General features: G+C 36.5%; 2 protein-coding genes across 6 annotated transcripts; one reads left to right on the forward strand and one right to left on the reverse strand.

Annotated features, from left to right (window-relative positions):
• Nucleotides 1-11828: 11828 nt before the first annotated feature.
• On the forward strand, nt 11829-18279 carry LOC120312855 (matrix Gla protein-like). The gene is made up of 4 exons (XM_039354148.1): nt 11829-12033; nt 12724-12747; nt 14090-14162; nt 17521-18279. The coding sequence occupies exons 1-4, from the start codon at nt 11967-11969 to the stop codon at nt 17648-17650; spliced, it is 294 nt and encodes a 97-aa protein (XP_039210082.1). The 5' UTR covers nt 11829-11966; the 3' UTR covers nt 17651-18279.
• On the reverse strand, nt 18059-27040 carry LOC120312854. 5 transcript variants are annotated; one of them, XM_039354145.1, is made up of 4 exons: nt 26945-27040; nt 26385-26554; nt 25142-25216; nt 18059-20991 (listed from the first exon to the last, which is right to left on the reverse strand). In XM_039354145.1, the coding sequence occupies exon 4, from the start codon at nt 20988-20990 to the stop codon at nt 20190-20192; it is 801 nt and encodes a 266-aa protein (XP_039210079.1). In that variant the 5' UTR covers nt 20991; nt 25142-25216; nt 26385-26554; nt 26945-27040; the 3' UTR covers nt 18059-20189. The 5 variants fall into 5 exon arrangements, with proteins under 5 accessions (XP_039210079.1, XP_039210077.1, XP_039210078.1 ...); XM_039354143.1 differs by having other exon boundaries at nt 25142-25233; XM_039354144.1 differs by having other exon boundaries at nt 25142-25329.
• Between the last annotated feature and the right edge of the window lie 739 nt (nt 27041-27779).

Here is a 27779-nt window from a genome sequence, read left to right on the forward strand (position 1 = left end):
GTTTTTTTGTGTGCTATTTGTGTGTCAAACGTGAAGGTGCATATTTGTACACGCTAATTTAGAATTTAATATATCTAATAAAATACTTTGCGTTGTATTTTAAAATATTTATTAATGAAATAAAGGAGTCAACAGCACAATATTTTCATGATGCTCTAAAATATCTAGGACAGTCTCTAAATTTTAAATATTTTTTTTAAAGTGTAAAATTAGGTGAAATCTCAGAAGATAAGCAAATCTTCCACACAAGTGCTCAGTGTTCCTCCAGGGTTCTTACATGAGATTGTGCAAGGATTTGGAATTGGGAAAGAATGTCAAAATCTCACAGGATTGATGATCTCAGGTGAAATTGTTTGGTTTTGTTGCTGTGCCATTGAATCAGTGTTGAGCAACTGTTTTGACTGATCCCTGCAGTTTTAGGCATCCTAGATTTTCATTATTGTTTTGACTGTCCTGAAAAGTTTTTGATCTTATTATATACCAATACTAATAGATATTGATTTTTACAACTTTATCCAGGCATTACAATAGGTTAGTGATTATTGCCACAACCTTAAATATATCCATGACTAATTGCCCTTAGCTTTCAATTGTCATGGTTCCGATAGATGAAACCTATCAAAAGGTTTCAAGGCAAGAATTCTTCCTCAAAGAACATTTTATTCAGGAAACAAAGTATCGGCGCTACATAGTTAAACCCAAAAGCTAGATTCCTTTACCCCAATACAAAGTAACAAATTTCAATTCCCACTCCCAATAAGCTGTCATAAATCACATTCTCCAATTAGCCTGAAACGCAGGTTTTCTCTCCAGCTCCTCAGCCCACCAAAATGTTATCAGTTCGTCCTTGGGTTCCCACAAAGCAGCCTTATTATTATGGCTAGCTGAGCTCAAGCATTCATCCCAACCCCCCTTCTGCACCTGATCTCTAAATAGAAGAAAAAGCATGTTAAAAGCAAAGTGAAAATGGCTGCGATTTTCATCAGTTGTCAGAGCAGGAACATCCAATGTTTACAGCATTGACATCAATATGGTATTAAAAGGCAGACCCCTGAAATTAAATCCATTAATTCTTGAAAGTATCCAGATGGGTATGACCAAAGAGATATAATGTTGTTTGTTTCACATTCCAAATGAAACAATGAGATTAGTCATCCCCATCTTTAAGATTGCATAAGCCACCCAGGGACACATTCATTTATATAACATACCATGCTGATGTGATATGTTTATTAGTGTAAAACAAATGGGTACAGTACCAAAGCTGGCATCAGTCATTAGTGATTAGGTTAATATATTTGCAGCCCATTACTGTCCACTGCAATTTGAATTCTTTCCTTCAGTTCAACTCAGTTTATTGTCATAGACCAGTATAGGTGATCAACAAAACAAAGTTTAAGATAGGAGTTAAAATACATTTGTAAAACAGCCCAATTAACATCTATAAGTGAAGTCCAGGATGCAGCCTATATTAAATCATAATGTAAAAACTAATATATTAAATGCTAAAACATCTAAAACTATTAGTATCAACAAAGTTATAATATCTACAATTTAAATGAATTATAGTTACAAAGAATGCATTGTGGAAGATTGGTTCATCAGAGTGCGATGGATCTTCCATGGTGCTGCACAAAATGTAATTACATGTGCTGTAACAAATAGTACTTCATTTACAAGCAGCATCTGGGCATAGGTCAAATCTGGGCAGCTACGATATTTACTAAACAGAGGCAGTATGAATCTGGTTCAGATGTGTCCATAAAAGGAGCAATGAAGAAAAACACTTCTATTAATGCCAATAAAAGGGGGGGAGTAAAGAAGATAATAGAAGGATAAATAATAAAGCTACAGCCATACTATATGGATAATATGACATTGACAGCACTGAGAAATTAGTTATTCAGCAGAGTGATGGCACAAGGGAAAAAACTGTCCCTGTGTCTAGTTGTTTTGTCCTGCAATGCCCTATAGTGCTGTTTCAAAGTAAGGAGTTGAAAGAGTTTATGTCCAAGATGTGAGGGGTCTGTAGATATCTTTTCAGCCCTCCTTTGGCCTGTGCAATATAAAGGTCTGCTATGGAAAACAAGCTGGTTATAATTGCTCTTTCTGCAGCCTTCACTATCTGTTGGAGTCTGTACCTGTTCTGTTTCTTACCAGACAGTTACAGAAGTACAAATGACAGACAGTAAAACTATATCAATAGCTGTTGGGGCTGTCTGAACCTCCTGAGTTGACGCAGGAAGAATATTCTTTGTTGTATCTTTTTAATGATGATTCTAAGGTTTAGTGTCCATTTCAAGAAGTTAAGCTTTAATCAAAGGTTCATAGAAGTTAGCCACATTTTGACTCCACTTTTATCATACTTGTCTCTAGTTGACATGTGAGTTTGAGACACTGCAAGGTATCTAGAGAGCCACTCTGATAAATTTGTTTATATCTTCTCCAGGGGGGTGAAACATGAAGCTGGGGAGAGGACAACTAGCGTCCCATAAAGGAGTTGGGCTAGTATTTTTTCTTTAAAGATGGCTATCTCAAAACACAGAGGAGCCTTTACGCTTGTTAAATATATGCACTATTCAAATACTTAGTCTTAATCTGTGATGGGTTCTTTAGCAAATAACAAAAACATATACAGTAGAAGCAAGGTAACATAGACAAATCAGCAAAAATGGGTGCTATGAAATAGTTAATTTATTATTAAGCATATTAGACTACCTGCATTAGTATTGTCCTTATGATCTCTCTCTCTTTCTCTCTCTCCCTCATTCCCCCTCCCCCTCCCCCTCTCCCTCCCTTCCTCTCCCTGCCTCCCCCCCCCTCTCTGTAGTATATGTCTAAAAGAAATTTGGAAATCTAACATTATGGCAGAATAATATACTATTTATTCACTGCATTTCCTAGAAGTCTCATGCAGAATATGAACGGAGTTCAGAGAATCCAATTTTTTGGACATTGCTTTTCATCATGCAAAGTGTGCACAAACTGTAAAACTAGCCATGAAGGCTAAATGCCCAATTTTATGAAACTGCTCATTCACCATTGGTAGGACTGGCAGAGACTGTTCATAAACAGGTAGGGGTTTTGCAGCATTTAATAAAATATACTTATTCAAAATGTTTTGTGCAGGCTGTTTGTAAATATATGGAAAAGCATATTATTATCATGAGATAGCTCACACAGACCAGTTAATAACTGACATGAAAAGCAACTGCAATCTGTCCACATACTATCATAACATACCATTTATTTGGCACCAATAGAAGAGATTAGAAGATTTGCAATTGATGTAAATATTATGAATAGAATGTGGGCTGTGTTGTGGCCAACATTCCAGCAATACAGTTGTTGAATACATTTGGAGCAAAACATTTTTATGCTTTGTCCTCGGAGAAATCATTAAATCCTTGTATGCTGTTTTGGCACTAGTGTGACTTTTGAAGAATGTATGGTATGTATGCGACATGAACTGAGACCTTTCAGCAACCTTCATGGATTTATTAGAAGAAAAGCAGCTGTAAAAAGGGCATGTTGCCAATTCCATAAGGGGATTACACAGCTGAATACACTATGTCAGCAAAGAAGCATATATCCAAAACTTTTCAAAAGTTGTGAACTACATCAGGAGCAGGGAACCTATAGTATGCATGGCCAACATTGAGGAATGCTACCATTTGTAATTCAGCAACATCTATATGGCCATGGGTTCCTCATCCCTAGTCTACATGAGCCATCTCCGCCTGCTAAAATGTTTCCACAGGAAGATTATATTACAAGAGAATTCCAATTTCTTATTTCTCTGTCCACGTGTATTTTGGTCCCCTTCAATCTAACTTCACTTTAGGTTTCATTTTGGTCTAAAGAACAGACTAGAATATTCTGTGACCTGAAGATCAATTTAATTAAGATCAATACCTGGATAAATTTAATTGAATCTGGGTGATACAGCACCCTAAATTTGAACTATCTGACTCAGTAGGAAAATATTGTGAAGCATTATGATTTTTATCCAGGTACAGTACAAATGTAACAACTCTTTTATTTTGGGTTTTCTGTCCTTGGAAAAATCTACCTGACACAGTTGTTGAAGGAAAAGTCTTCATCATGGTTCAGTCCAAGCCGGGAATAAACAACATGGCGACTGCTTTAGAAAGAAGATTGCAGTTTATTGAAGAGGAGAGCCAGACAGAAAGATGGCTTTGAAAGAAAAGAGAGAGAGCACATGTAGGGAGTGGGTTTTTATACCTTCTTGAGCCTTTTGTTTGGAGTTGTTCCTGTGGCATGAACTTTGACCTGAGTCTGAGTGTGCCTTTCTGGGATTCTGATGGTGGTGGGTTAATCCTATTATGTCCCAAAGGTCAATCCTGCTTCCCTGGGGCTGTGATTGATGACTCTTAGATTTTTGGTGTGAAGAATTGTTGATTCTAGGGATCTTTTTTTCCTAATCCCAGTTTCCTGACTCTAATAATCTGACAAGACTATCACATCTGCATTTTTGCAGACTTGGTTTCTGTTTGGGGCAGAGACACTTGGAGGCAGGGTTGGTTTCTGCTTTTAAAATCCTTTAGGGAAATATATTTTGCCTTTTAAATATTTCCAAAGACATTTCTTTCTCTGGGGGTGTGTGTGTGTGTGTGTGTGCTGATTTCCCACACAGTTGAGGCATAGCCTTGAGTTAGTACTCTTTTTGAGATCTTCAAAATATTGTATATATTTTATGTACCTTCAAATATACTTTTTAATGACTATCACATCAGCTCTGTTCCTGAATCATGTGAAGTTCTACTTCTGATCATGGCTGTATGCAAGGAGACAGGGATAGGCAAATGATGAAATGTACAATGCAAACTCCAGTCCTTTTAATGTGTGATATCACATGCAAGCATTAAGGGTACAACTTGCATCATAATATTATGATGCACAATTGTTTTTTTTACTGATAGAGACACTATACATGCGAATCATTTTCAGAATATACACACAGCTCACCTTCACTGTAAGTTCTGTAATCAATTTCACCCTTCTTTCTCTCCAGCATTTTTCCTCAAAGACTAAATGTATAAAGTGGGAAGTTAATTGGGTTTAGGGGAAGTCCCATAACATGCATTACTAATGTAAGTATAACTAGTTTAATCCTGTACTTGAACCTGTTTTAAATTAAATGTAACCTCTTTTGATATTCTTATAACATACTACAGCCTCTTCTGTTAATGCCACCTAATATCATTGGGAATCCTTTGGGGAAAAAAATAATCTGGGGAAGTAACTACTGTCCACGTAGCTCTATTTGTAGGACCAGATCTACTGAAGTTCTTCCCTGCTGAAGCAGTTTTACACTCACAGGGTGCTAGTTAAAGGGGTAATTCTAAAGGTGGGGAGTTGTACTGGGAGTATAAATGCATATCTCTTTGGGTGAGCTCACTTATTGTCTTTTTATATGATTATAATGAAAGACTTGCTTTATTTTGCTGGTATTATTAATTGTGGCTTAGTGTTATAGAGAAATAGGGAGTGTGTGAAATGAGAGTAAATATTATATTAACTGATGGGGCAGTTACAGTGGGAGACTATTGTCTGAGTATTGCTGGGGAAAGAAGTAGGCTTTTGATGGACCTCACTTCCTTTCAGTGTGTAGTCTAAGGGAGGTAGAAGTGAAGGTGGAGACTTTAGTCCAAGAGTCTTGCTTTTTAATGGAAAGTCAGTTGCTAGTTATTTCCCAGGATTTAATGCTAGAGGGAAGTACTGATTTGATATGTATTGTGAGGACATGATGAAGAGAAGAGAAGTGTATTAGGTGTGTTTAGACAAGAGGTCCTCAACTCCCAGACTATGGACTGGTACTGGTTTATGGCCTGTTAGGAGCCAGGCTGCTCAGCTGGAGGTGATTGATGGTTGAACAAGCAAAATCGAAGCCACCCACCCCCATCCATGGAAAAATTGTTTTCCATGAAACCGGTCCCTCATGCCAAAGAAACGTGGGGACCACCATTTTAGGCAAAGTTCAGGATATCTTCTAAGCTATAATATTGAAATGACCTGTGCTGAAAATTAGATTGAGGAAATACAATCCTGATTAATTTTTTGGGCCTCTTAGAAATGTTTCATACCATGGTATATAGCTAGGCTTTTTGGCAGTATGGGGGACCTAAGGGCTATTTCTCTCCTCTTTGACATGCCTGGAAAGTGATGCTGGTGGACTGTTTGACCTATGCATGTCTCACAGCATCTTACCTTATCTTCTCTACTGTTTCACATACATACTTATAGGTATGTTGTTCAGAGTTTTGGTGTAGGGACCTATCAATATGCTAATGACAGCTCTAATGCTAGCTAACTATCTCATCAATACCTTCTTTCTGGCAAATGTTGGTAATGGGCTAAATGAGGATAAACAAGCTGAAATAGAACAAGGTTAGAAAAATTATTAGAATATTTGCAATTCATTTTTCAAGTTTCTAAACCAGTTCCCTTTTCTTTAAAATATAATATCATTTAAGGAATTGAATATGTTGCAAAATGTGAAAGATTCTTATATGCATATCTTATATACATGTTTGTGGATTATAATATACCAGAGTGGCCTTCTTCAATCTGGGAAAGATGGGAATTGCAGCCTAACACATCTGGAAACCATCAGCCTGGGAAACTCTTCAAATTTTGTCTCAAAATGACTGAAAACTCCAAATGCCCAGCATTTTCTTGTCTTTGTGCTCTGTTTCATGTAGGGTGCTATGCAATCCATCAGCCTTAATAGTTGGGTAACATTAAGTGATTAGCTTTTCTAAAGTGGCCAAAGATTCCCTGAGCCAGCAAATGCTGAACTGTTATTAATGCTGTTATTGTTGAATGTACTGAAATCCAACACTTAATAGAACATTTCTCAACATGAAAAAAATTGTTGAAATCCTCATGTCTTGGAAAAACTGCTCAAAATCCAAAGTACCAAAGGAACTAAAATGTTTATTGTTGTATACTTCGTTTGTGTGCGAATGATGAAGACACATGGTGATGCTGAACAAACACTTTATTCTCCTTCTACAACAATGGTTCTCAACCTTTTTAATGCCGCGACTCCCAACCGGTCGTAAGTCGAGGACTACCCAACTGGTTGTAAGTCAAGGACTACCCAACCAGTCATAAGTCGAGGACTTTCCCTGCCCGGGAGCGCCACGCATGCGTGGTGCCGCCCCCTGTGCCGGCCGAGGCGTAGCTGGCAAGGGGCAGCAATGGCGCAGGGCGACCACCGGCTGGGCCACCAGCTGGCCCAGCCCAAGGGAGGTAAGGCACCCGTTGGGCCCCACGCGCGCCAGCAACCCTCCCTGTGCCTGCCGGCCTCCCACCTCCCACCCCTGGCCCTCTTTTACTTACACTTTTAGTAGTTGTTCAGCAGGGAGGGGTGGAAACTTCCAGACAGCTCGCCTTTGCTGCACACAACTTGCAGCACCGTTTGCAGACTGGGACTTTTGGCGGGCTCAGCAGGGCAGAGACAGCCTGGACAATTCCTATTGGCTTTTGAAAGCCAATAGAATTAGACTCTATTCAAGAGAGTCTATTCTATTGGCTTTCAAAAGCCAATGGAATAAAAGGGAGTAGCACAGCTAAGGAAAAGGGGGAAAAAATGGCGGACTGCGTTGTTTGGCGACCCCCGTGAAACGGTGGTTTGACCCCAAATGGGGTCATGACCCACAGGTTGAGAACCGCTGTTCTACAATAACCAAGCAAAAGCAAAAGGCACGCAGGCCTTTTTATATGGCCAGAAGCCTGGACAGTATCAACCAATAGGAACAGAGCGTTTTCACACCTTGCGCATGCACACAAGGCCGGCGCCGCTCTGTCTGGTCCCGGTCAGCTTTTGGAATGCCTGGGATTAATGCAACACCCCGAGCCTGCTTTTGCAGGCTCAGGACATAACATTTATAATTGTATGATCTGCAATGTTTCAAAATAATTAAATTTTAGCAGCATGAAACCATACAATACAAACGTTAATTCAGTTTATCAACAGGAAATTAAGAATTGTTCCAAAATATCAACAGGCCTCATTGGCTGGTTCATATGATTTCATGATTTACTTTGGCTTTGGTTTGCCTAACATAAATTGTGCTAATCTATAAACCATTGTTGGCCAACTAAAATAGGTGCCTTCACACAGCAGGCTAAACTACATTCAGATGAATGTGACTCATTCTAAATTATGACTTAGCACAATTCATGAATAAATGATTTGTTTTACTTAGTTATTCTCAATTCTTAAGACTCAGATAAGATTCAATTGTATCTGGGTTCACAAAATTGGCTGACGCAAAAGAAAATACATTATGAATTGGGGCCCAACTCCAGCGGGGCTGGGTTTTTTATAATTATTATTGTTGTTGAGAGTCATTGGTTGGATTTGCACAATTTGCTTGTCAATAGTGGGGCAGAAGTGGAGCAGTTCCAGCTCAAAAAAGATACAGTATGTTCTGGGTTAAACTATCTTTGCTAGTTCTTCTAAGCCCTTCCTAATCAGTTATGGGTTGAAAGGGAGAAATTAGCTCATTACAGGGAGAATCCTGATAGTCCCAAATTCTGAGTGGGTACACCATCTAAGTCAGTGTTTTACAAACTTACAACTGGAGTTCAACTTCCAGAACTACCATCCAGCATGAGATGAGATGGGTGGCACTGATCAAATCCAATCAAATCCAATCAAAATACTGATCTAAGCCAAGTCCAATGCTGTGTGCCAGATAAAATGAAGAAATGCTAGTAGTGTAATAAGGAAACCTTGTCAACACTTCTGGTGCAAGTATTTCTGGGATATCAAAGATACCATGAAGGAAATAGGTGAAAACTATATTCCTCAAAACATTTAGTTGGAAACCAATTAGTGTAATTCTGCCACACCCAGAATAAAGATGGATAATTTAGTAAAATGTCATTATCATTCTAGCCATTGTCTATTCACTGCAGGTTGAAGGCCTCTTCTGCATGTTTCCAACTAATACGATTGAGCTTTCTTTTGCCAGTTGGGCCTGCAATATTTGGTGAGGTTGTTGCTCCATCTTGTTTTAGGTCTCTTTTGTGGACGCTTTTTATCAGATGGAGTCCATTCTATAGTTAAATGTATTATGCAAATAGTGCCATCCTGTCACACAGTTAAGTTCTTAGTTTTAGGGTTGGTTTCCTTTATACAACAGCTATAAAATACTGTCTTTTCAATTGTGTTTTTATTTTTACTTATGTGAATCTAAATAAAACTATAGTACACATCAATTTGATCTGTCTCCTCTCAGATTTCTAAAAGGAAACTTGCCCTCCTCTTTAGGCCTTTCAGAAAATTCTCAATATGCTCTCTGTTTCTTCTGAAACAGAAGCTATGCAGAAGCACATGCTTTATAGAAGCTTTCTAATAGGAACTGTTTGAAAAAGATCTCCAGCTCTCAGGACCCACCAATGAATGATCTTGGTTTCCTAATCCTTACCAATTATAGTATGGTGACTCCTCCCTCCCCCTGATAATACTAAATGATACAATGTATTTCAGTAAAATTATTCTCATTCACATTATTTTTTCCTCTTTCTGAAATTTTAAAACTATGAGCAATTTTTTAAAGCCATGGTTTTAAAATTTTTGGAAAGGCTATCTGAGCCATATAACATTTCTTAGAGTAAAGATTTTACCCAACAGTCAACCAGTTAACCATCTCTGAGCAATCCACATTGTAGTTTAAATTGTGTTTCTCCTATCTGTTCCAATCTGTTTCTTAAACCAATTTCAGAAATTTCTGACTGGGTTGTGATGGGCTAGCAATAGACCTGGTACTCTGCAGATTATGCAAGACTTGATAGATTGTCATCATGGACTGGTATACTGGTGCCTGCTTTTTTTTTTTTTTTTTTTTGGTCCTGGAGAAAAATTGATCTATGTGGTTGCTAAGAGTAAACACCAATTTGATTGCATAATCAAATAAACCCTTGATTTCCCAAATGTTCACATAAATAAATGTCTTCCCTCTCCCCTATACCCTTATCTCATTTCTCTAACATATATCCTTTTTATTTATTTTTTTCTTTGATGGTTCTATACAGTACCATTGTAATAATCAAAACAATAGGGAACAGGTATTCTTTCATTGCTATGTTCAACCAGCTCTTGGAAGAAGAGGGGTATGCAAGATCTTGCAATCAGTTGGAGCCAGAGCAGCTACAGGAATAAAACAAACTTCTGGAGACCTTTCACTCTGAAAGGCAACAGTAGAAAATATTAGTGTTGAACTGGAAAACACAGGTACTGAGTGTATTTGAAATAGATTGGGAGTGGGATGAGGATGCATCATCTATTTGAACATTCAGGAAATGGTGAATAAGTGCACTGGTGATGAGCCAAGGAGACAGGGTAGATCTACTTTTTGTCTCAGAATATATCCTTACAGTGTTTACTGTCCAAAAACACGGAGTCACTGAAAGAACAAGCATTAGACATCCTGAATTAGTTTTTTTAAAAAACAGCATTGGAATTGGTTGCATTTTATGTGATCATTTCCAAGCAAATATTAACCACAACATTTTTTCCATTCAAGGCTGGAATACATTTCTATTGCATATAAAACTAACTTTGGAAAATAGTACTAAAGTTTTTTTTTATTTTTATCTCTAAAGTAATAAATATTATTTTATTTTTAAAAGGAAAATTAAAGCTGCCAACTCTCTACATCCCTGCTTGTGAATCAGTTTCACTGGACTTAATAGTACACCTACATGTTTTTTTAAAGAAAGATAAAGCAGTCTCTTCAGTTTCGTTAATGTACCTTCTTGAACAATGTAGCTAATATAAGTGCACTGTAATGTTTAGTAGTTGAGTTAAATCCCAGTGCCTCATGATACTTAGGTAATATCCATACAACATCCAAACCTAAATATCAGAGGAGCACACACTTTTTGCCTTCTAACCAGCTGATGCTGCTTGTGCGTCTTTAACCAGAGCCTTATGTTAACATTTCTGCCAAGCCCAAAAAAGCCACAGTTTTTAATGTAGGGAAATTGGAATTTCGAAACCTAAGGCAAGTTACACATTTGTTTTCTATAAGGGCAAATTAGTGGAGTTGAACTTGATTAAGAGTTACACTTACAAAATTAAGGATGACCAAAGGTATGTATCAAATGATGCTGTGGTACTTGGGCTTTTTGGTGTAGCATATTATACAAACAAACCATACTGCTGTAGGGTGCAAGTGTAGATTTTCTCCAAGGTTGACTCTGTTGAGCTGAAGGAAGCAAAAACTTGGCTTAGAATAGCAGACTCCATAGCTTAAGAAACAATAGCGGCTCTGGAGGCATTTCTGGATTATTTTCTACATGCTTCTCATTTCTCCCCCTCCTTTTTTTTTTTTTTTTTTACAATTTTTAAAATAAAACCTGGCAATATTTTTTTGATGCAATATCTCCTTGTTCACTATTTAGATTGCATAACACGAGTTGTCTTAGAAAGCTTTGGCCATTCATTCTGCTATATCCTAGCAATGAAATCACAGGCCCTCAAAATGGCGAAGAATTGAACATTTTGTTACTACAAACTTTCTTACATCCCACGAACTTCAGGAAGCTTTGGATCTTCAACTATTTATCTTCCACCCATTTGGAATGAATTGTTATTTTTCAGCAACAATTTGTCATTTGGTTTTTTTTTTTTTTGAAATACATTTGTGGGAGTCCTTGAAATTCTTTGAAAATGCCATGAGCTTTTGGCTTAAGGCAAATGTGCAAATAACTGCCAGAACCAGAAGTGGGCTTTTTAGTCCAAATGAAAAATTTTGAATTAGAACCAGGACTCAAGAAAGAGAGGGCCGTAGAAGTCTTGGCTGTGGGCCTGATGTATGTAGTCACAGAATATAAGCGGTGGCTGAAAGGCAAAAGCTTGTAAGAAGCTACTGGATCTTTCAGGAGAAGCTCAAGCAACAGAGAAAAATTATTAGGAATAGGCAAATATGATGAATCTTCTGATGCTTCTGCTGTTTACTTTGTTGCTGACAGCCCCCTGCTGTTGTGAAGGAGGTAAGGGAATATGATTTTCTCCAATTCTGCAACATCATTCAGCCACAGTCCTACAGCATTTCTCCATACATACCTAGGTATTAGCAGTTGGATCCTTAATATGAGATCTGCTCTAATAAATCTGAAAGAAGGCTTAACTTTCTCACTTAAGAAAAGTGATACACACACCTCAACACAAATGAGGAATGAACATACATCCCATCAATGTTTGTGCAGTCTCTTTCTCTTATGTATGAGGAAAAGGAACCTGGTATGTTCAGATTATTTAGTGTCAAAATAACATTCACAATGAATTTAAATCCAAATCCCTTCTGACTTTTTAAAATAGAGAAAATAAAAAAATGTGTTTGATAAATTGAATAGAATTTTTGTGGCAATGTACAAAAGAAAATAATTTCTTTTCATGTCCTTTTTTCATAATTCTTCAGCTTTAAAATTTAGAAGACAGAAGAAAACAAGCATCTTATTTAACTTATAGAAATAACCCTGAAAATGTAAACTACTAAAACTTTTTCTGAGTATATTTAAACTAAAAAGAATGAAGTAACACCAATTGGCCAATTACTACTTTTTACTGAAAAAACAAGTACTTGTGTGCATGTGTTTTGTATATTGTGCCTAAATGAGTGGGGATACAATGTCTCTGAATTATACTAGATATCTCACACTATCTTATCTTTTTTTTAAAAGCTTCATCCAAAGCTGTGGATGAAGGTAAGTAATTCCCCATTACAAATCCTAATAGGTAGGTAGGTAGGTAGGTAGGTAGGTAAGTAGGTAGGTAGGTAGGTAGGTAGATAGATAGATAGATAGATAGATAGATAGATAGATAGATAGATAGATAGATAGATTGTGTGTGTGTATTTGTTTATTTAGGAATTCTTCATTTGATGTCTGTTTTTGATCCATCTCTTTAGAAAAGACATTGGAAACCTACTGGGAAAAGGGTGACAGTGTAGGCTGCCTGAAAATGATGGGACTCAGTTGAAAATGGTTTCCCTCTCTGTTCTTCCAATATGTTAGCAATCCCTTAAACTAGATGGAGGAAAGTTAAGGGTTCCTTGATTCTCCATGTGTAGACCATTTATGATGACAAATATTACTACTGTAATTTAATTTTTCAGACAGCCAAATAACATGAAGAAAGTTGACAGGGAAACCTCTGGCCCCTAGTAGCTAACTTAACACTCATCTCTTTTAGGTGTTAAAAGAGACCTGGCACAAACTCAGTTTGCCTATTAGTCCCCCGATGAATAAATGTCCTATTGGCTAGACACATAGGAATATTCTTACCAGATGGTCTGGCAAAAACTAAGAAAAGTTCTCAGAAGGTGATGGCCAAGTCAGTCTGTTGCAGCAAAATAACTCTCGTGGCACCTACCTGATTTATTGTAGCATAAACTTTGTGGATTAGAGTTGCTTCCTCAGTGCTATTTGATGAAGGTAGATCTAAGGCTATCATATAAGATCTCACAAGACGTCTGGATCTTTGAAAGGAGAAAAAAAAGAGGTGCCTGGCATATATTTTATTTGGCCATTCAGCAGAATTTATATGATTTTTCTCCTCCAAAATACCCCTATTGAAAGGTCTCAGCAACTCACTGACTATTCAGAATATTAGACATATATCTGTGATACTCAATGATTCCAGATATTTCATGTATGACAAAGATATAGGTAGTCCTCAACTTACAACCACAATTGAGTCCAGAATTTCCATGGTTAAGCAAAACTATTGTTGAGTGAATTGTGCCCAATTTTATGACCTCTTTTGAAACAGTTGTTAAGAGAATCACTGTAGTTGTTAAGTGAGTCATATGGTTTTTAAGCAAATATGGATTTCCCTATTGACTTTGCTTGTCAGAAGGTTGTAAATGGTGATTACGTGACATTAGGACACTGCTGTCTGTCCATGCACAAAAAGCAACTGGAATTTCTAGGCTACAGGTTGGCCACCCCAATCTAGAGCATGAAAGGAATTTTAACTTTAGAAACTGTTTTGTACTTGGAATTTAAGTCTGTTTCCTCATATTTTAACATATTTTATTTGCAACAGGGATTAAAATTGGCCAGGAAAAAGCAAACACCTTTGTTAGAAGACAGAAGAGGGCTTACCCATATTCTGAAAGGTAAAGCAGATATGTATAAAGTAATTATTAATTCTCAATGCAACTAAAAAAAAATGAATGTAAAGATAAGGAAAAGCATTGAAATGCCAGCATATATGATTCCATAGCTGCTGGAAATAAATGAATTCTTTTTTGCTTTAACAAGGCTACTTTAAATATCATTGTGGGGAGGAGAAAGTGCTTTTTAAGGTGATATCTAGTGTAACTATTGTATTTCAGAAGTGCTTATTTGGCATGTATCAGTACAAATGCATGTTGACTCATTGCATACATTTTAGCAGATGGCCCATATCTGTTATAATCTCATAAAGTTGCTGAATGTATGAAATAAATAAAGGGTAGAAATATGTTTAAATGTTATGATTATCATATGCTATGGTCTCACCTCTGCAATGGCTGGAGATAGTTATACATATTCTGGCTTCTGGTACTACTGAAAGGGACTGCAATGATGCCAATAAAAAACTTTCTTATTTTATTAAGTACATTCGGGATTAAGATTCTTCTCATCAACGAACAAACCTCATGTTCCTTCCAATAGTTGTTCCAGCCATTCAGATCTTGATTGTTATGATCCTGTATCTCCTGTAGCATTGTTACATCTGCCACGGTTCTGGGGATGAATAGAATTTCTTTTGCAGTTTTGATCCACATGTTTTGCTCTTCACTTTTGCCCAAGTTACAGAACTTCATGTTCTTCCTCCAATATCCATCACTTAGGCCTACCCGGGCTCCCTTATTTTGGAAGTCTCAAGGTTCTACCTTTTGGGATAATTCCACTAATTCTCTGGTCACTCTGTTCCTGACCCCTGCATGTCACCATTTTATTCTAATTTATGTGGATTTCTTTCTTCATTGTATGGTTTTCAACCATTTTCTCATTGGTGTTATAACACTGAATCAGTCTTAGAGGGCTAAGAAAAAATAAACTGCAAATTGGTGTTCCTAGGAAAAGAATTTTCTCCCATCATATTTCAATTCAATACATAGTTCAATACACTGTTCATTTCAAAGGAAAAAATAAATTTGAAGCAATTTGAAGATAAGAATTCTGTGTTCTTGCACTTATTTAATTCTGAAGTATTTGAAGGCCATGTGTGAATACTTTATTTTTCACTGTGCAAATCTCTCTCCAGTAATTCCAATACTCTCAATTTCTTACATTTCCCCTAAGAAAGACTTCAGAACATTTTTGCCACATTGGGCTTTTTCAGCAGAGGTATTATGTCAATTGTCTGGCAGAGTTTTTGAAGAATTTAAAAAATCATCCAATGTCCTTGACCAAAAATTTGGTAGCTAATTTTAAAGTATTGTTTTAAAATTTATTAAAACATAAATTAAACTTATTTAAACCCAACTCCAGGTATACGAGAGCCCCATAAGGCTCTCATCCATCAACTTTTTTTTTAAAAAAAAACAACTATAACAGTGATGGCGAACCTTTTAGAGACTGAGTGCCCAAAAACTGGCCCTGCCCCCACTCCACCCCCTGCCACACCCTGTTCTGCCCTCCCATGCCCCGCCCCACCTACCCACAGGACCACTCACCGCCCAGGCAGCCCAGCAGTACTATGGTGACTACACCCTCTGCCTGCGCCCTGCAGCATCAACTGCATGATGGGGTGAGGGCAGAGTCTTGTCTGCACTGCCTGGCTGCCATGTCCTTGGCTGCACTGCTCCGTGGGGGCCATGCGAGGGGGCGACTCTCTTCAGGGGGGCTGCTGGAGAGGAGGGGGTCATGGGGGGAGGCAAGGCTGGGGCAATGGCATGTGTGCCCACAGAGAGGGCTCCAAGTGCCACCTCTGGCACCCGTGCCATAGGTTCACCACCACTGAACTATAACTTACTCTTACACTGATTCCCCATCTATACTAACATGTACTCACACGTTTATAAATATATGGCTAAAATCTAATAGAGAAGTTGGTGTAGTTTAAATGTAAAAAATAATTGGCTGGAATAAAGTTAAACTGATCTTTGTTTCTCCATGGAATAATACTCTGTTTTAAAAGTGTTATTGTTTTAGAAGTTAATAAAAAAGAATATAAACTAAGAGCTTTTGCAGATGACTTGGTGGTTACCCTGTCCCAAACTACTCACTCTGTAGTAGAGCTATTACAATTGATATACCAATATGGACGGGTTTTGGGTTTTAAAATTAATAACAATAAGACCAAAATATTACCCAAAAATATGACTAATATGGATAAGCAGACTTTGATTAATTTGACAGATTTTGAGATTGTTGATAAGGTAAAATATCTGGGGGTTACTTTATCTGTTTACAGCCGCAAAGTTGTTAGTAGGGCAATATTGGAAGAAGGAATCTTTGCCTACTTTGCAAGAGTGGTTTTCTAAAGTATCCTATCTGGCGGAAATGGCAAAGATTTCGGCTTTTTTAAAGGATCAATCGCAAGAGAAGTTCTTTGTGGTATGGGAAAAATGGATAGATTTTATACAACATAAGTTGGATATAAAAAATATTATTTAGTTTTTCAATAACTTATATATAAATTTTAATATTGTATAGATTGTAATATTTTTTCTTTCTTTTTATATTTTTTATTATTATTTTACTTTCTTATATTTCCTTTCTTCTTTCTTTCTCTTTATTTTTTTTTCTTTTTAAGTATTTTTTTTCCTTTCTTTAATATTTATGTTTTATATATATATATATATATATATATATATATATATATTGTTAATTATTTTATTAGTTGTTTAAGTAATGTATTTAGATTTATCTATGGTTTATACTTTTTTTTTAAGAATTTAAGAAACTTTAATTAAGCCTATATTCAGCTCTGGGAAGGCTGAGGGAGGGAATGGGAGGGTTGGGGTGGGTTGGGGAGGGTTGTTTTTCTTCTTGTAAAAATTTTAAATAAAAAAAAAGTGTTATTGTTTTAAGTTACTGAGAAAAAATAGCATATATTATAATAACATAATTTCTTTATACATTATTGGCGAATATGGGCATAACAAATGCAGTAATGTGTTCATTAATAAAACCCATTTATTACCCCATCAATTGTTTATCTCTGAATATAAAGTATTCTGAATATAAAGTATGAATTGGGAAGCCTGGAATTAGGATAATTCAGGCACTGGGTTCATGATGCTACACAATTGGGGAAATGTATAAAGGCGTAGCAGGTTCCTCTTTGATCTTTTTTCCAGCCTGCTCAGCAGAATGAGCTGTCACAAATATAGAAAGACTGGCTTACCTCATTTTAAAGGAAATGGCATCATTCACATAAAGATTTAAGGAAGGGATACAGTGCAAGGCCATGAAGTCAAGCCTCCAGCATAGTTTTACAATATTGCCACTTCTTCCTCTGATCTTCTCCCTGTTCTTCAGGTACTATGAAATGTTCAAGTCCCCAATGGAGATGAAGCAAGAACAGTGTGAACATTATGCACCCTGTAACTACTACTCTGAAATAGTCGGATTTCCTACAGCATATCGCCGTTACTTTGGGAACATCTGAATATAGTCATTTCTCATCCAACTGGGACATCTGCAAGGACAAAGTGTGGGGCAGCTTAAGAAAAACGGAAATGGCATCTTGTTTCTATTTCACTAACAAGAGTTTAACAACAAGATGTTTACTTTTAAGGCAAGAAATAAATACTTTCTCCTTTCTGAGGAGCAAGTAAGTTCTGCTAGTAATTCTATAAATTCCAATATTTCTTGAAACATGAGTGACATTTCTTGGAAAGTGTAGGGAAAAATTAATAAATTACCTTAATAAATTGGAAGTTGAGGGTTACTTCTGGGGCAATCTAATGGTAAAATTTGTAATTCTATAAAGAGATACTACACTAAATGTTCTCACATTTCAAACTTTCATGTGATAGAAGGAATTTCTATAAGGATGGGGTATTGTTGACAAGGGTTTTTTTTTTTTCTTATATCAGTTCATACTAGACAAATTCACACTTATGTTTTTGTCCTGGTCAGAAAGCATTTGAAATAAATAAATAGAAATAAAATTTTCATGTACAATGCAAGTATTTCAAGAAAACATATTCCTCAGCTATGTAATGTGATTAAGCATGATAATGAGATGTTCCTGATTAGGAACTAGTAGTAAGAATATAATGAGGCAAATATAAAGGCTTGTTTTTGTTTTTTTTGTTCTCTTATTATTACTGTTTTGCTGATGACATATTATTTCATTTAATGACTAAGGAAGGGTGCTGAAATATGGATTTAATTTAAAATATTCTTACCTTTCTAATTTAGAAGATATGTGATCATGGCTATTGCACTTGTCTGAGTATATGGAAAAAAGCATCTGGAATGTTCTTATTCATGTGGTGTCTCTGGGCCCAATACACAGATGTTTATTAAGAAATATTATGTCCAGCAGAATATCTACTAGGAAATGTTGCATAGGATTGCAACAAACTTCAGCTTTAAAGTACACTGAAATAAGGACAACCAATTAATGAGGAAGAACTAATTAACTTGATTACATTTCTAATGGTTTGCCTTCATCCATTCAATTTGTCAATTTCCCTTAAACACAGTTGGAAGTTGGTGAAAAACAACCTTGAGCAACGGCCAATAAGTAGAGAAAAAAAATCTTATGGAGATACAACTGGAATAAAAGAGGAAGAAGGATTTAAATGAGATGACAGTTATATACTGATAAGGAAAGGAGGGGAGGAAGATTTTGCTATAATGAGACTTTCCTTAGTTTAATGTGCTATAGGTAGAGGTTCCTATGAAAACAAATTCAGCAACTTCTATTACTGGTAAGGAATGTTGCAGCCAACTGCCAATAAACCCTCTCTTCACTGGGTTGCATTAGAAATGTATATGCTGGTGAACTCCTAACCACAACTTTTTTTTTCTAAGCTCTAAATTCTGATGTATTCTTTAAGGCCAAAAGACCGAAGGCTGTTTGCTTTCCTGAAAAAAAAATTGTCCATGAAAAATTGTCCTCTGGAGTAGCTTTCTTGTATTTCACATCAAACTAGCATCTGAGGGCTTTTTCTGTGTTTGTTTTCAAGTTCTTTTGTTTTTCTGTCTTAATAGAAGGCCCTAACATTTTCCTAATTATTTTTGAGGCACAAATAACAGACAATCTCTTCCATCTAAAAACTTCTACAACTATGTTCCTACACTATGCTTAAATATTTGATGATCTATGGCACAAACACAAAACAAGAAAGATACAAATATATAAATATGCCATTTGTCTAGGATTGTCCTAAGAAATCAGATACAAAGAACTGAATGCCCATGTTCATTTTTTGTGAGTCAGCTAGAGGCCTGTCCTGATTTTGCTCATATGCACATATGGTACATACCAAAGCGTGGCCTTACCAAGAAGAGATGAACAAAAAGAATTCAGTTTATCTCCCTGAATCATTCAATTGAACTTGCTTTGAAGAGCAAAATCAGATTAATTTCGTGTCTTGATGCTGTAATATTTACTTCTGTTCTGGCTAGCATTGGAGAGGGTTAGTATTTGTCAGACAATTCAAATATATGGGAATGATGGGAATTCCCAGGAAAAAGCAAATGCTATGGAATCAAGATGCTGAGTTTGTTTACTTTGGGGAAAAAAACATGGAGTGAGGAGGAAGAAGAGGCTAAGTGGACTTCCTTTGTCAAATTATTATTTCTGAATGAGTAAAGTTGAATTAACTGGAATTGAAAAATGATAATTGGTAAAAGGAGAAAAACGGAATTGTGATGAAGAAATGAAGACTACAAATACACAATAGAAATAATTAAGCAGTAGAAGAGAAGAAATAGCACAGGGAAGAATTAGTAAAAGGATAAGATCATTTCAAGGGAATTGATAACAAAATCTTCAAAGTTATCAAGGGGAATTTTCACTAGGAGCCAAACCATATACATATGCCTTTGTTTGCATTGATGTTATATGAGATATTAATATGTATGAACTATAGATTGAAATGATGCTGCAATCAGAAGTTTTCTCTTTTATTTGCAACTTTCTTGCTGGGTAAACAAGTAAATTTCTAGAAGCTGAGCAATTGTCTTCTGGTTTATTGCTTTTTGTCAATGATCAATGTGATATACTCTTCAGCCATTTTAATAGATCTTTGGAAATGTTCACAAGTTGGTTTCAAAATCTGAACAGCTTCTGCCATGAGTTCTGCAGCCAACTGAACTGAATCCTTAGATGTTTGTTTACAATGAATTATCCGCATGAATTTAGTAAGTGAAAAAGAACTGGGCACAACAGAAAAACTATGGGTTTTTTGTTTGACTGGTGATGCAGTTTGGGATGAACAGGGACTGGAGTCTGGAAGTGCTTTAGCAATTTCTTCTTTGGTCATGAGAAGTTCACTCACTTGAAGAGACGGCACGGGCGTACTCATTAAATTCTGAATAGCAGTCTCAAGCATTTCAGGGAGATTACCATGCTTAATTATAACAGCACAAATGGGACCACAGATATTTTCAAAAATTCCATTATATTGACCATATATATCTTTTATAAGCCTGATTTTTTCATTAGTGGAAAGGTCTGGCAGAATAAGTTTAGAATATAAAGGAACTTCAATTTTTTCCTGGAAATCTTTGTCTTTCAACTCTACTAGCATCTGCATCTCTTTCAGGGCACTCTGTAGAAGCTGAAAAATTTCCTTGATGCTAAGGTTTTCCTGTACCGTAATTGTGGCTAATTTACTTCCAAGAAATTGGTTGAGCATTCGGAATGCAGTGTTGGTAGAAGAAACAAAAATGTAGACGCAGTCATACATATCACGGCTGGCCTTGACTAGCTTCTCCTCTGACTTTGCTCCACAAAAAATGGACTGCATTTCCATAAAAGGATATATCATACTGAAATTCAAATTAAAACAATATTTAATGGAAGAAAATCAATTGCTTAATTTTATGAAACCAAAGGCAATATATATTCTATGATGACAAGGCCATACTCAAAATATTTCTGATGTACTTCCATACTTGGAGCTAGTACAATATATTTTATTTGAATGGCTATAAAAATTATAGCCCCCTTCGATCAGGCCAAACCCATCTTTTTTTCTCCAGAGTAGCCAATTGGATGTCTTGAGGACCTTGAGAAATATTCCCTCTCCCTTGTCTTTGTTCCTTTGCATTTGGTATTTGCAGGGATGAGATTGCCAACAAAACTAAATGTTCTTGACAGACATGTCAAAGAGCCTTGGTGACACAGTGGTTAGAATGCAGTACAGCAGGCAAACTCTACCCATAGCCTGGAGTTTGATCCTGGCAAGCCTCAAAGTTGAGTCAGCCTTCCATTCTTCCAAGGTCAGTAAAATGAGGACCCAGTTTGTTGGGTGCAATATGCTGACATTGTAACTGCCCAGATAGTACCATAGAGCACTATGGGACGGTATATAAGTCTAAGTGCTATTGCTATTGCTATTGTCTTCCATGAATTTATCCAATTCCATTTTAAGCAATACAAATTAATTGCAATCATGACATTTTCTGGTAATGAATTTCACAAGTTAAATATATTCCATGTAAAGAAATGCTTACGTTTACTTATTCTAAAACGTCTTTCAGACAGCTTCATTGGGCCCATTGTTCTGAGACAGAGAAAAGTTTCCTCTCTGTCCCACATAATATTATATACCTCAGTCATGCCCTCCATCCTCAGGAGACTTTTCTTCAAACAAAAGAGTCCCAAATGTTCTAGCTTTTTCTTATGAGAGAAAGTTCAACGCCCACCCCCTCCCCAATCATTTTGGTGGCCTTCTTCTGTACCTTTTTCAAATGTGGCTACCAGAATGTTATATAGTATATTTGCAGATATACTACCTAGTTGCATAAAGGAGATTACAATTCCTAATTATAATATATAAATAAATTAAAAACAGATTGTTTAGGGACTCCCCTTTTTACTTCCCACAACGAAGAAAACTAACCATTTACTATTACTTTTTGTTAATAGCTTGTAAAAGGACAGGCCAATTTGTTTGAATCGTGCACTGTTCTCAGTTGCTGACTTTTGAACTGATCTTCCCTCAGCCTGGCTGAAACCTCTTATGGGCATTCTCTTGTTGCCTTTCTACTGACGAACCTGCTAGTCAACTTTCTGGGTCCAGTGCTGCTATTCAGTCATCAAATTATTTTGTCCTTTGCCATGTGATTCTTATATTCCTGCCTTCCTTTTTGGATCACACCACTTGTCATCTGGGTCCCTGAAACACACAACCAGGAATTTTCTGGATTCTTCCCCTGGGCACCTGGAACTCATTGATAAATGGGCAGAACTCTTAAAAGTCTTCTACCAGTAACCACATCTAGCTTACCAACCTGGTTTTTAAAGCCAGCTGGCTCTGCCTTGCACCCCATAGCAAATAGGGTTATGTATAAGATCAGCCAGCTCAGGTGAGCCACTTTGTGAAAGGCAGACTATAATCATCTATCTGGGTTCTTATAGTTTCATAATATACATATGACACCAGATCATAATGACCTCTGAAGATGAAGTCTAAGTTGACCTTTACTGTTGTTGATGCAAAGACCAACTATTCTAATTCACAATCATTTAGAGTAGAGATGGTTCACTAAACTATGATTGACAGTGACTCTCCTCTAAGATTTCAGACAATTTTTTCCCCAGCCTCATTTGAAATTTATCTATGAAAAGCATGTGATTTTCTAGAGAAAATTTCTAAAAAATATAGAAGCATTCACATGGCATTTTATTATTTCTCTTTTACTTAGAAATAAATTAGTATTTAGTATCTAGCGAAATTTCAAGAAATATCAGATAAAAAAGAGAGCCATAGTTGAATAAGTGTCCAGCTACAGTGAAAAAACATTGTCAAATGGGAGAAGGATTTATGTGAGTCTGACAACAGAAAAATGATGCCAAAAAAGTTATTTTCATTTCCTGATTCATTAACAATTTCCCAGATAAATATCTCTAGTAATGCCACTTCCAGTAAAATAACCATCAGTGGGAACCAAGGGATATCTGAAATGATATCCCTTCCACAAATTCTTTTGAACAAATTTAGCAATTCTGGAGATTTAAGCAGACAGTTAGCAAGGATATGTGGGCTATTCAATGAATTTCATTATGCCATCTGTCCAGCTTTCTAGTTATTCTACAGCTATAGTTAGGTATTTGATGCAATAAGTCTTGATTGAAAAAAAAAATCCTTTAAAGCCACGGTGGATCAACTAGACACACAGCCACAGATACTGGAAGAGGAGCATGCAAAGATTGAATAGTGGCATCCCAGACTGAGAGTGATGGCTACTCTGCAGTCATGAAAAACAAGAGTCTTACAAATAGATAGTAGCAATTGCTTTACATGAACGATACAATTGCACTTGAAAAATTGTATAGAGTTCTGAGAAGTTACTAAAGAGTAATCACTATACTGCTGAGGTGGACTGAAAAATGGTTTGAAGGGACTGGTCTGTTTTGTCCCTCTCTGCTGCCCAACTAACAAAGACAGGAGTGAGGAAAATGTTATATTAATCTTGATGGGATTCTTCTACTACTAGCAGTCTTTCTCTGATCCCATCAAGTTTTATGTATTGAGCAATCCCCACTCATGATTTAGGAAAATGAAGGGCAATTCTCATGATTTGCATTAAGATATCCACTGATCTCAGTCTGGAAAATTCTGTTATTAAACCATTCTGATTAAACCCTGGTGACTAGAACATGCACTTGCTGATCGTAAAAAAACCACCAGATCATATGAAAATAATGATTCTTAAGAAAGAAACAACTGTATGGGGTAGACAAGTCAGGAATATTTTATGTCATTACAGCTAGTCTTAGACTTATAACAATATTATGTGGCTGTATCTAATTTTATGACTATTTTTGTTGTGGTTGTTAATTGAGTCACTGTAGTCATTAATAGTAATAGCACTTAGCACTTACACTTATATACCACTTCACAGTGCTTTACAGCCCTCTCTAAGCGGTTTACAGAGTCAACATATTGCCCCCAACAATCTGACTCATTTTACCAACCTCAGAAGCAGTGGTGGGATTCAAATATGTGAACAACTGGTTCTCTGTGTGGATGCCGCTTCCAGAAGTCCATTCTGGGCCTGGGCAACAAAAAATTAGCTGCCAGTTCTGCTGAACTGGTGTGAACTGGCTGAATCCCACCACTGCTCAGAAGGATGAAGGCTGAGTCAACCTTGAGCCAGTGAGAATTGAACTGCTGGCAGTCAGAATTAGCCTGCAATACTGCATTCTAACAACTGCACCACCATGGCTCTTTAAGCACAGATTAAGGAAATCCTTGTCACAATGGACATTTTTTTCTGCCAGAAACTGGAACAAAGTGCTGATTTCCAACAACAAAAAAAAAATCTTAAATAACAATAATTGACAATGAGACACTGCAAATGACTGTAAATGTGAGCCGGTTGCTAAATGCCCAAAATATGATGTGATTCTGGTTGTAAGTAAGCCATGGGTAACTTTGAAAGATTGTTAAGCAACCAATTGTAAACAGAGAACTATCTGTATTTATTTTTGAAATGTTATCTAACTACTGGAAACTGGCCAGATTTTAGGAGGTTTACAGTATTTATAGACTGAAAAGAAGGTAAAAATAAAAATAAAATGATTAAAATAATAAGAATACAACTAAAAAATGATAAAATAGTAAAAAGTGATGTCACTAATACAGTTAAACCCAAAAGCCCTTAAAAAGAGTCATATTTGCATCTGCTTCTAGAATACCATGATGGTGATAGATAACTATATTTGGGGGCAAGCTGGTGCAGAATACCTGCCATTGGGGCCTCTCTCATTGTACAGCCTGGTAAATGGAGGCCATTAGTATGCTATCCCTAGTTGTTCCAGTAGGATGGCAAAAAATTATTGAGGAAGAGTCACCTGTAAGATACCCAGGTTATGAAGTATATAAGGCTTTATACCTATATCTTGAACTGCACTTGGAAACCTACTTGGAAACTTATAACAGAGGAGTAATGTGGCACTATCATGACTTACCAGTGAGCACATGCGCTGTTACATGCTGGACCAGCTGAAGTTTCTAGGAGTGGTCTTTAGGAGCAGTCCCAGGAGCTATGAATTTTAATTATCTGATCAACAAATGACAAGGCATGAATGGCCATCTTCAGATCATCCTGTCTAGGTGATGTTACAATTGGTAGAACAGCTAAAGCTGTGCAAATGCCCTCCAAAAAAAAACCAACAACAACAGTATTCACTTGCTCTTTGAACAGGAGCAGTTAATCCAGAAAGTCCTGCTCATTGCAAGCCTGTACTTTCTGGGGGAGCATCATCCCATCAAGAGTCAAAGATCGTATAACCTTGGAATTATTCAGCTTCTGAATAAACAGCCACTCTTCCTCTTTGGACTGAGTCTGAGACTGGTTTTTTTCCATTTCAGGTCATAACATCTACCACATTTCTTAGTGGATCTTTGGTGAAGGTATATAACTAGATAACATCAACATAACAATAGCAATAGCAGTTAGGCTTATATAATGTTTTATAATGTTTTACAGCCCTTCTAAGCAGTTTACAAAACATGTTGCCCCAACAATCTGGGTCCTCATTTTACCGACTTTGGAAGGATGGAAGGCTGAGTCAACTTTGAGCTGAAGAGGATTGAACCTCTGGCAGTAAGCAGAGTTAGCCTGCAATACTACATTCTAACTACTGCACCACTACAATGAGATTTCACCCCAAACTAGCAGATGACCTCTCCCAGAAATTTTATATAGATGTTAAACAGGATAGGAAAGTGGTCTGAACCCTGCTGCATTTCATCATGAAGTGGTCAGGGGCCTGATCCACCTCCACCTACAACAACCACCGTCTGAATCTGTCCACTGAGGAACGAGTAGAAACCTCGGATACCATGTTTCCCAACCTTCCCAACTGTTCTAGAAGAATACTGTGGTCAACAGTATTGAAAGGTGCTGAAATATCTAGCTTATATGATGTTAAATATACAACTGATCTCAGACCTGAAAAAAGAAATACACAAATATTATACTACAAGAAAGTATCAGAAAGTAAGACACTAGTATGCTATGAATAAGAGGTAGTAAAATAAAGCACTGAACATATTTTTAAAATTATGGTTAAGAAATAAAAATTGCCAATATTATCACAAAAGTAAAATGTAGCAGCCTTTCGTAAGAGGATATATATCTTCTATTATACTGTTCACAGGGAAATTCCAATCTGGAATAATTTAAGAACATGAATGAATTTATTTTACCTGTGTTTTCTTATTTATTCCATCTGGATATGTGCCATCACAAATCTTCTATCCTCAGTGGCCTACTTTGATAATCCTAAAGGTCCCAGTGGCAGCAATTATCAATAGCTGTCTTCAGACTGCAGACTCTGGTGTTCAGTAGGACACACATTTCACATATATACCTGACACTGTAGAGAAAAAAGAATTTCCTGATCAGAGGTACATTCTATATGCACTTTAAATTTTTATACTATGAAGATAATACCAGCTGTTCTGTTATTTTTCCTGTTTTCTCTTGATCTTTCTCCTACTTTCTTTTGAAGTCCCTCATTTTTTCTTTATAGTTTTTTTTGTTACAATCATTAAGTATATATTATCAAATAAGCAACATTGGGAATACTTCATATTAATATATTTATGATTGCACAGGTTCAGAAGCAAAAAGCACACAAGTTTTGCATTTAAACTGTAATGAAATCTAACTGTATGAGTTTATATATGAGTATCAGTTTAAACCATAATGAAACCTAACTTCCTAGTAATAGCATAGTTAAAATAAATAGAAAACCTGGCTCAACCTGCCATTTGGCTTGGTATGATTGCTTGGAAACAGATGAAAGAGAAAACACAGTTCAGTGGAGAAGAACTAGAACAGCTTATCTTGTTGAAATATTATCAGTGGTTACAGAGACAATGACCTCATAGAGGCCTGTGAGGTGGATAATCCTGCAAGATACCAATAATGTAACAGTGACATCATATGATATAATCAAAGAAACAACACAGCACGCTAACTGCTTCAGTTTAAACAAAACAGACCAACCTCTTACTGCATCTCTTGTCTAGGATGCACATATAACTATCTTTCTTTTTTTTGTTCCTCTCAGGATGCTAAATTTTCAATACATGAAGACTATTTTTGAAGATGGTGGCAATCTTTCTTTTCTAGGGTTTACTACTTTTTAAGGGAACATTTTCAGAAATGGGTTCATCAAGATAACAATTCTAACGAAACAAATATATCACATTTGTCACTGCTAATCAATTCAGTAATAGAGTTCTGGTTATAGTCAAATTAACATCATATTCATTCCAATTTGCTGCAAATGTGAAAATTACAGAGTTTAATCCTAAAATTTGTCAAATTATTTCCAGCCACTTTGATGTACTGGTTAAGGCACTGGGGCTAGAAAGATGGAGAGCTTGAGTTTTAGTCCCCTTCTTAGGTATGAAAGCTGGCTGAGTGACTTTGATCAGTTATTCTCTCTCAGCCTAACCTACTTCACAGGAAGGTCAATGTGTGTGTGGGGGGGGGAATAAGAGGAAGAGCATTAGATAGGTTTGCTGTCTTGAGTTGTTTATGAAAATAATAAAGGTGATCTAAATAAAATAAATAAATATACTGACTAAATT

This window comes from Crotalus tigris, unplaced genomic scaffold (assembly GCF_016545835.1).
Source record: "Crotalus tigris isolate CLP2741 ecotype Arizona unplaced genomic scaffold, ASM1654583v1 scf7180000018548.2558034, whole genome shotgun sequence".
Taxonomy (NCBI): domain Eukaryota; kingdom Metazoa; phylum Chordata; class Lepidosauria; order Squamata; family Viperidae; genus Crotalus; species Crotalus tigris.

Bases quoted from the DNA above. Each gene is read 5' to 3' on its own strand.
- LOC120312855 (XM_039354148.1), top strand. From the start codon at position 11,967: ATGATGAATCTTCTGATGCTTCTGCTGTTTACTTTGTTGCTGACAGCC. The intron at 12,034-12,723 runs GTAAGGGAATAT...TTTTTTTAAAAG, and splicing joins CCCCTGCTGTTGTGAAGGAG to CTTCATCCAAAGCTGTGGAT. The intron at 14,163-17,520 runs GTAAAGCAGATA...CCTGTTCTTCAG, and splicing joins GCTTACCCATATTCTGAAAG to GTACTATGAAATGTTCAAGT.
- LOC120312854 (XM_039354146.1), bottom strand. From the start codon at position 20,990: ATGATATATCCTTTTATGGAAATGCAGTCCATTTTTTGTGGAGCAAAG.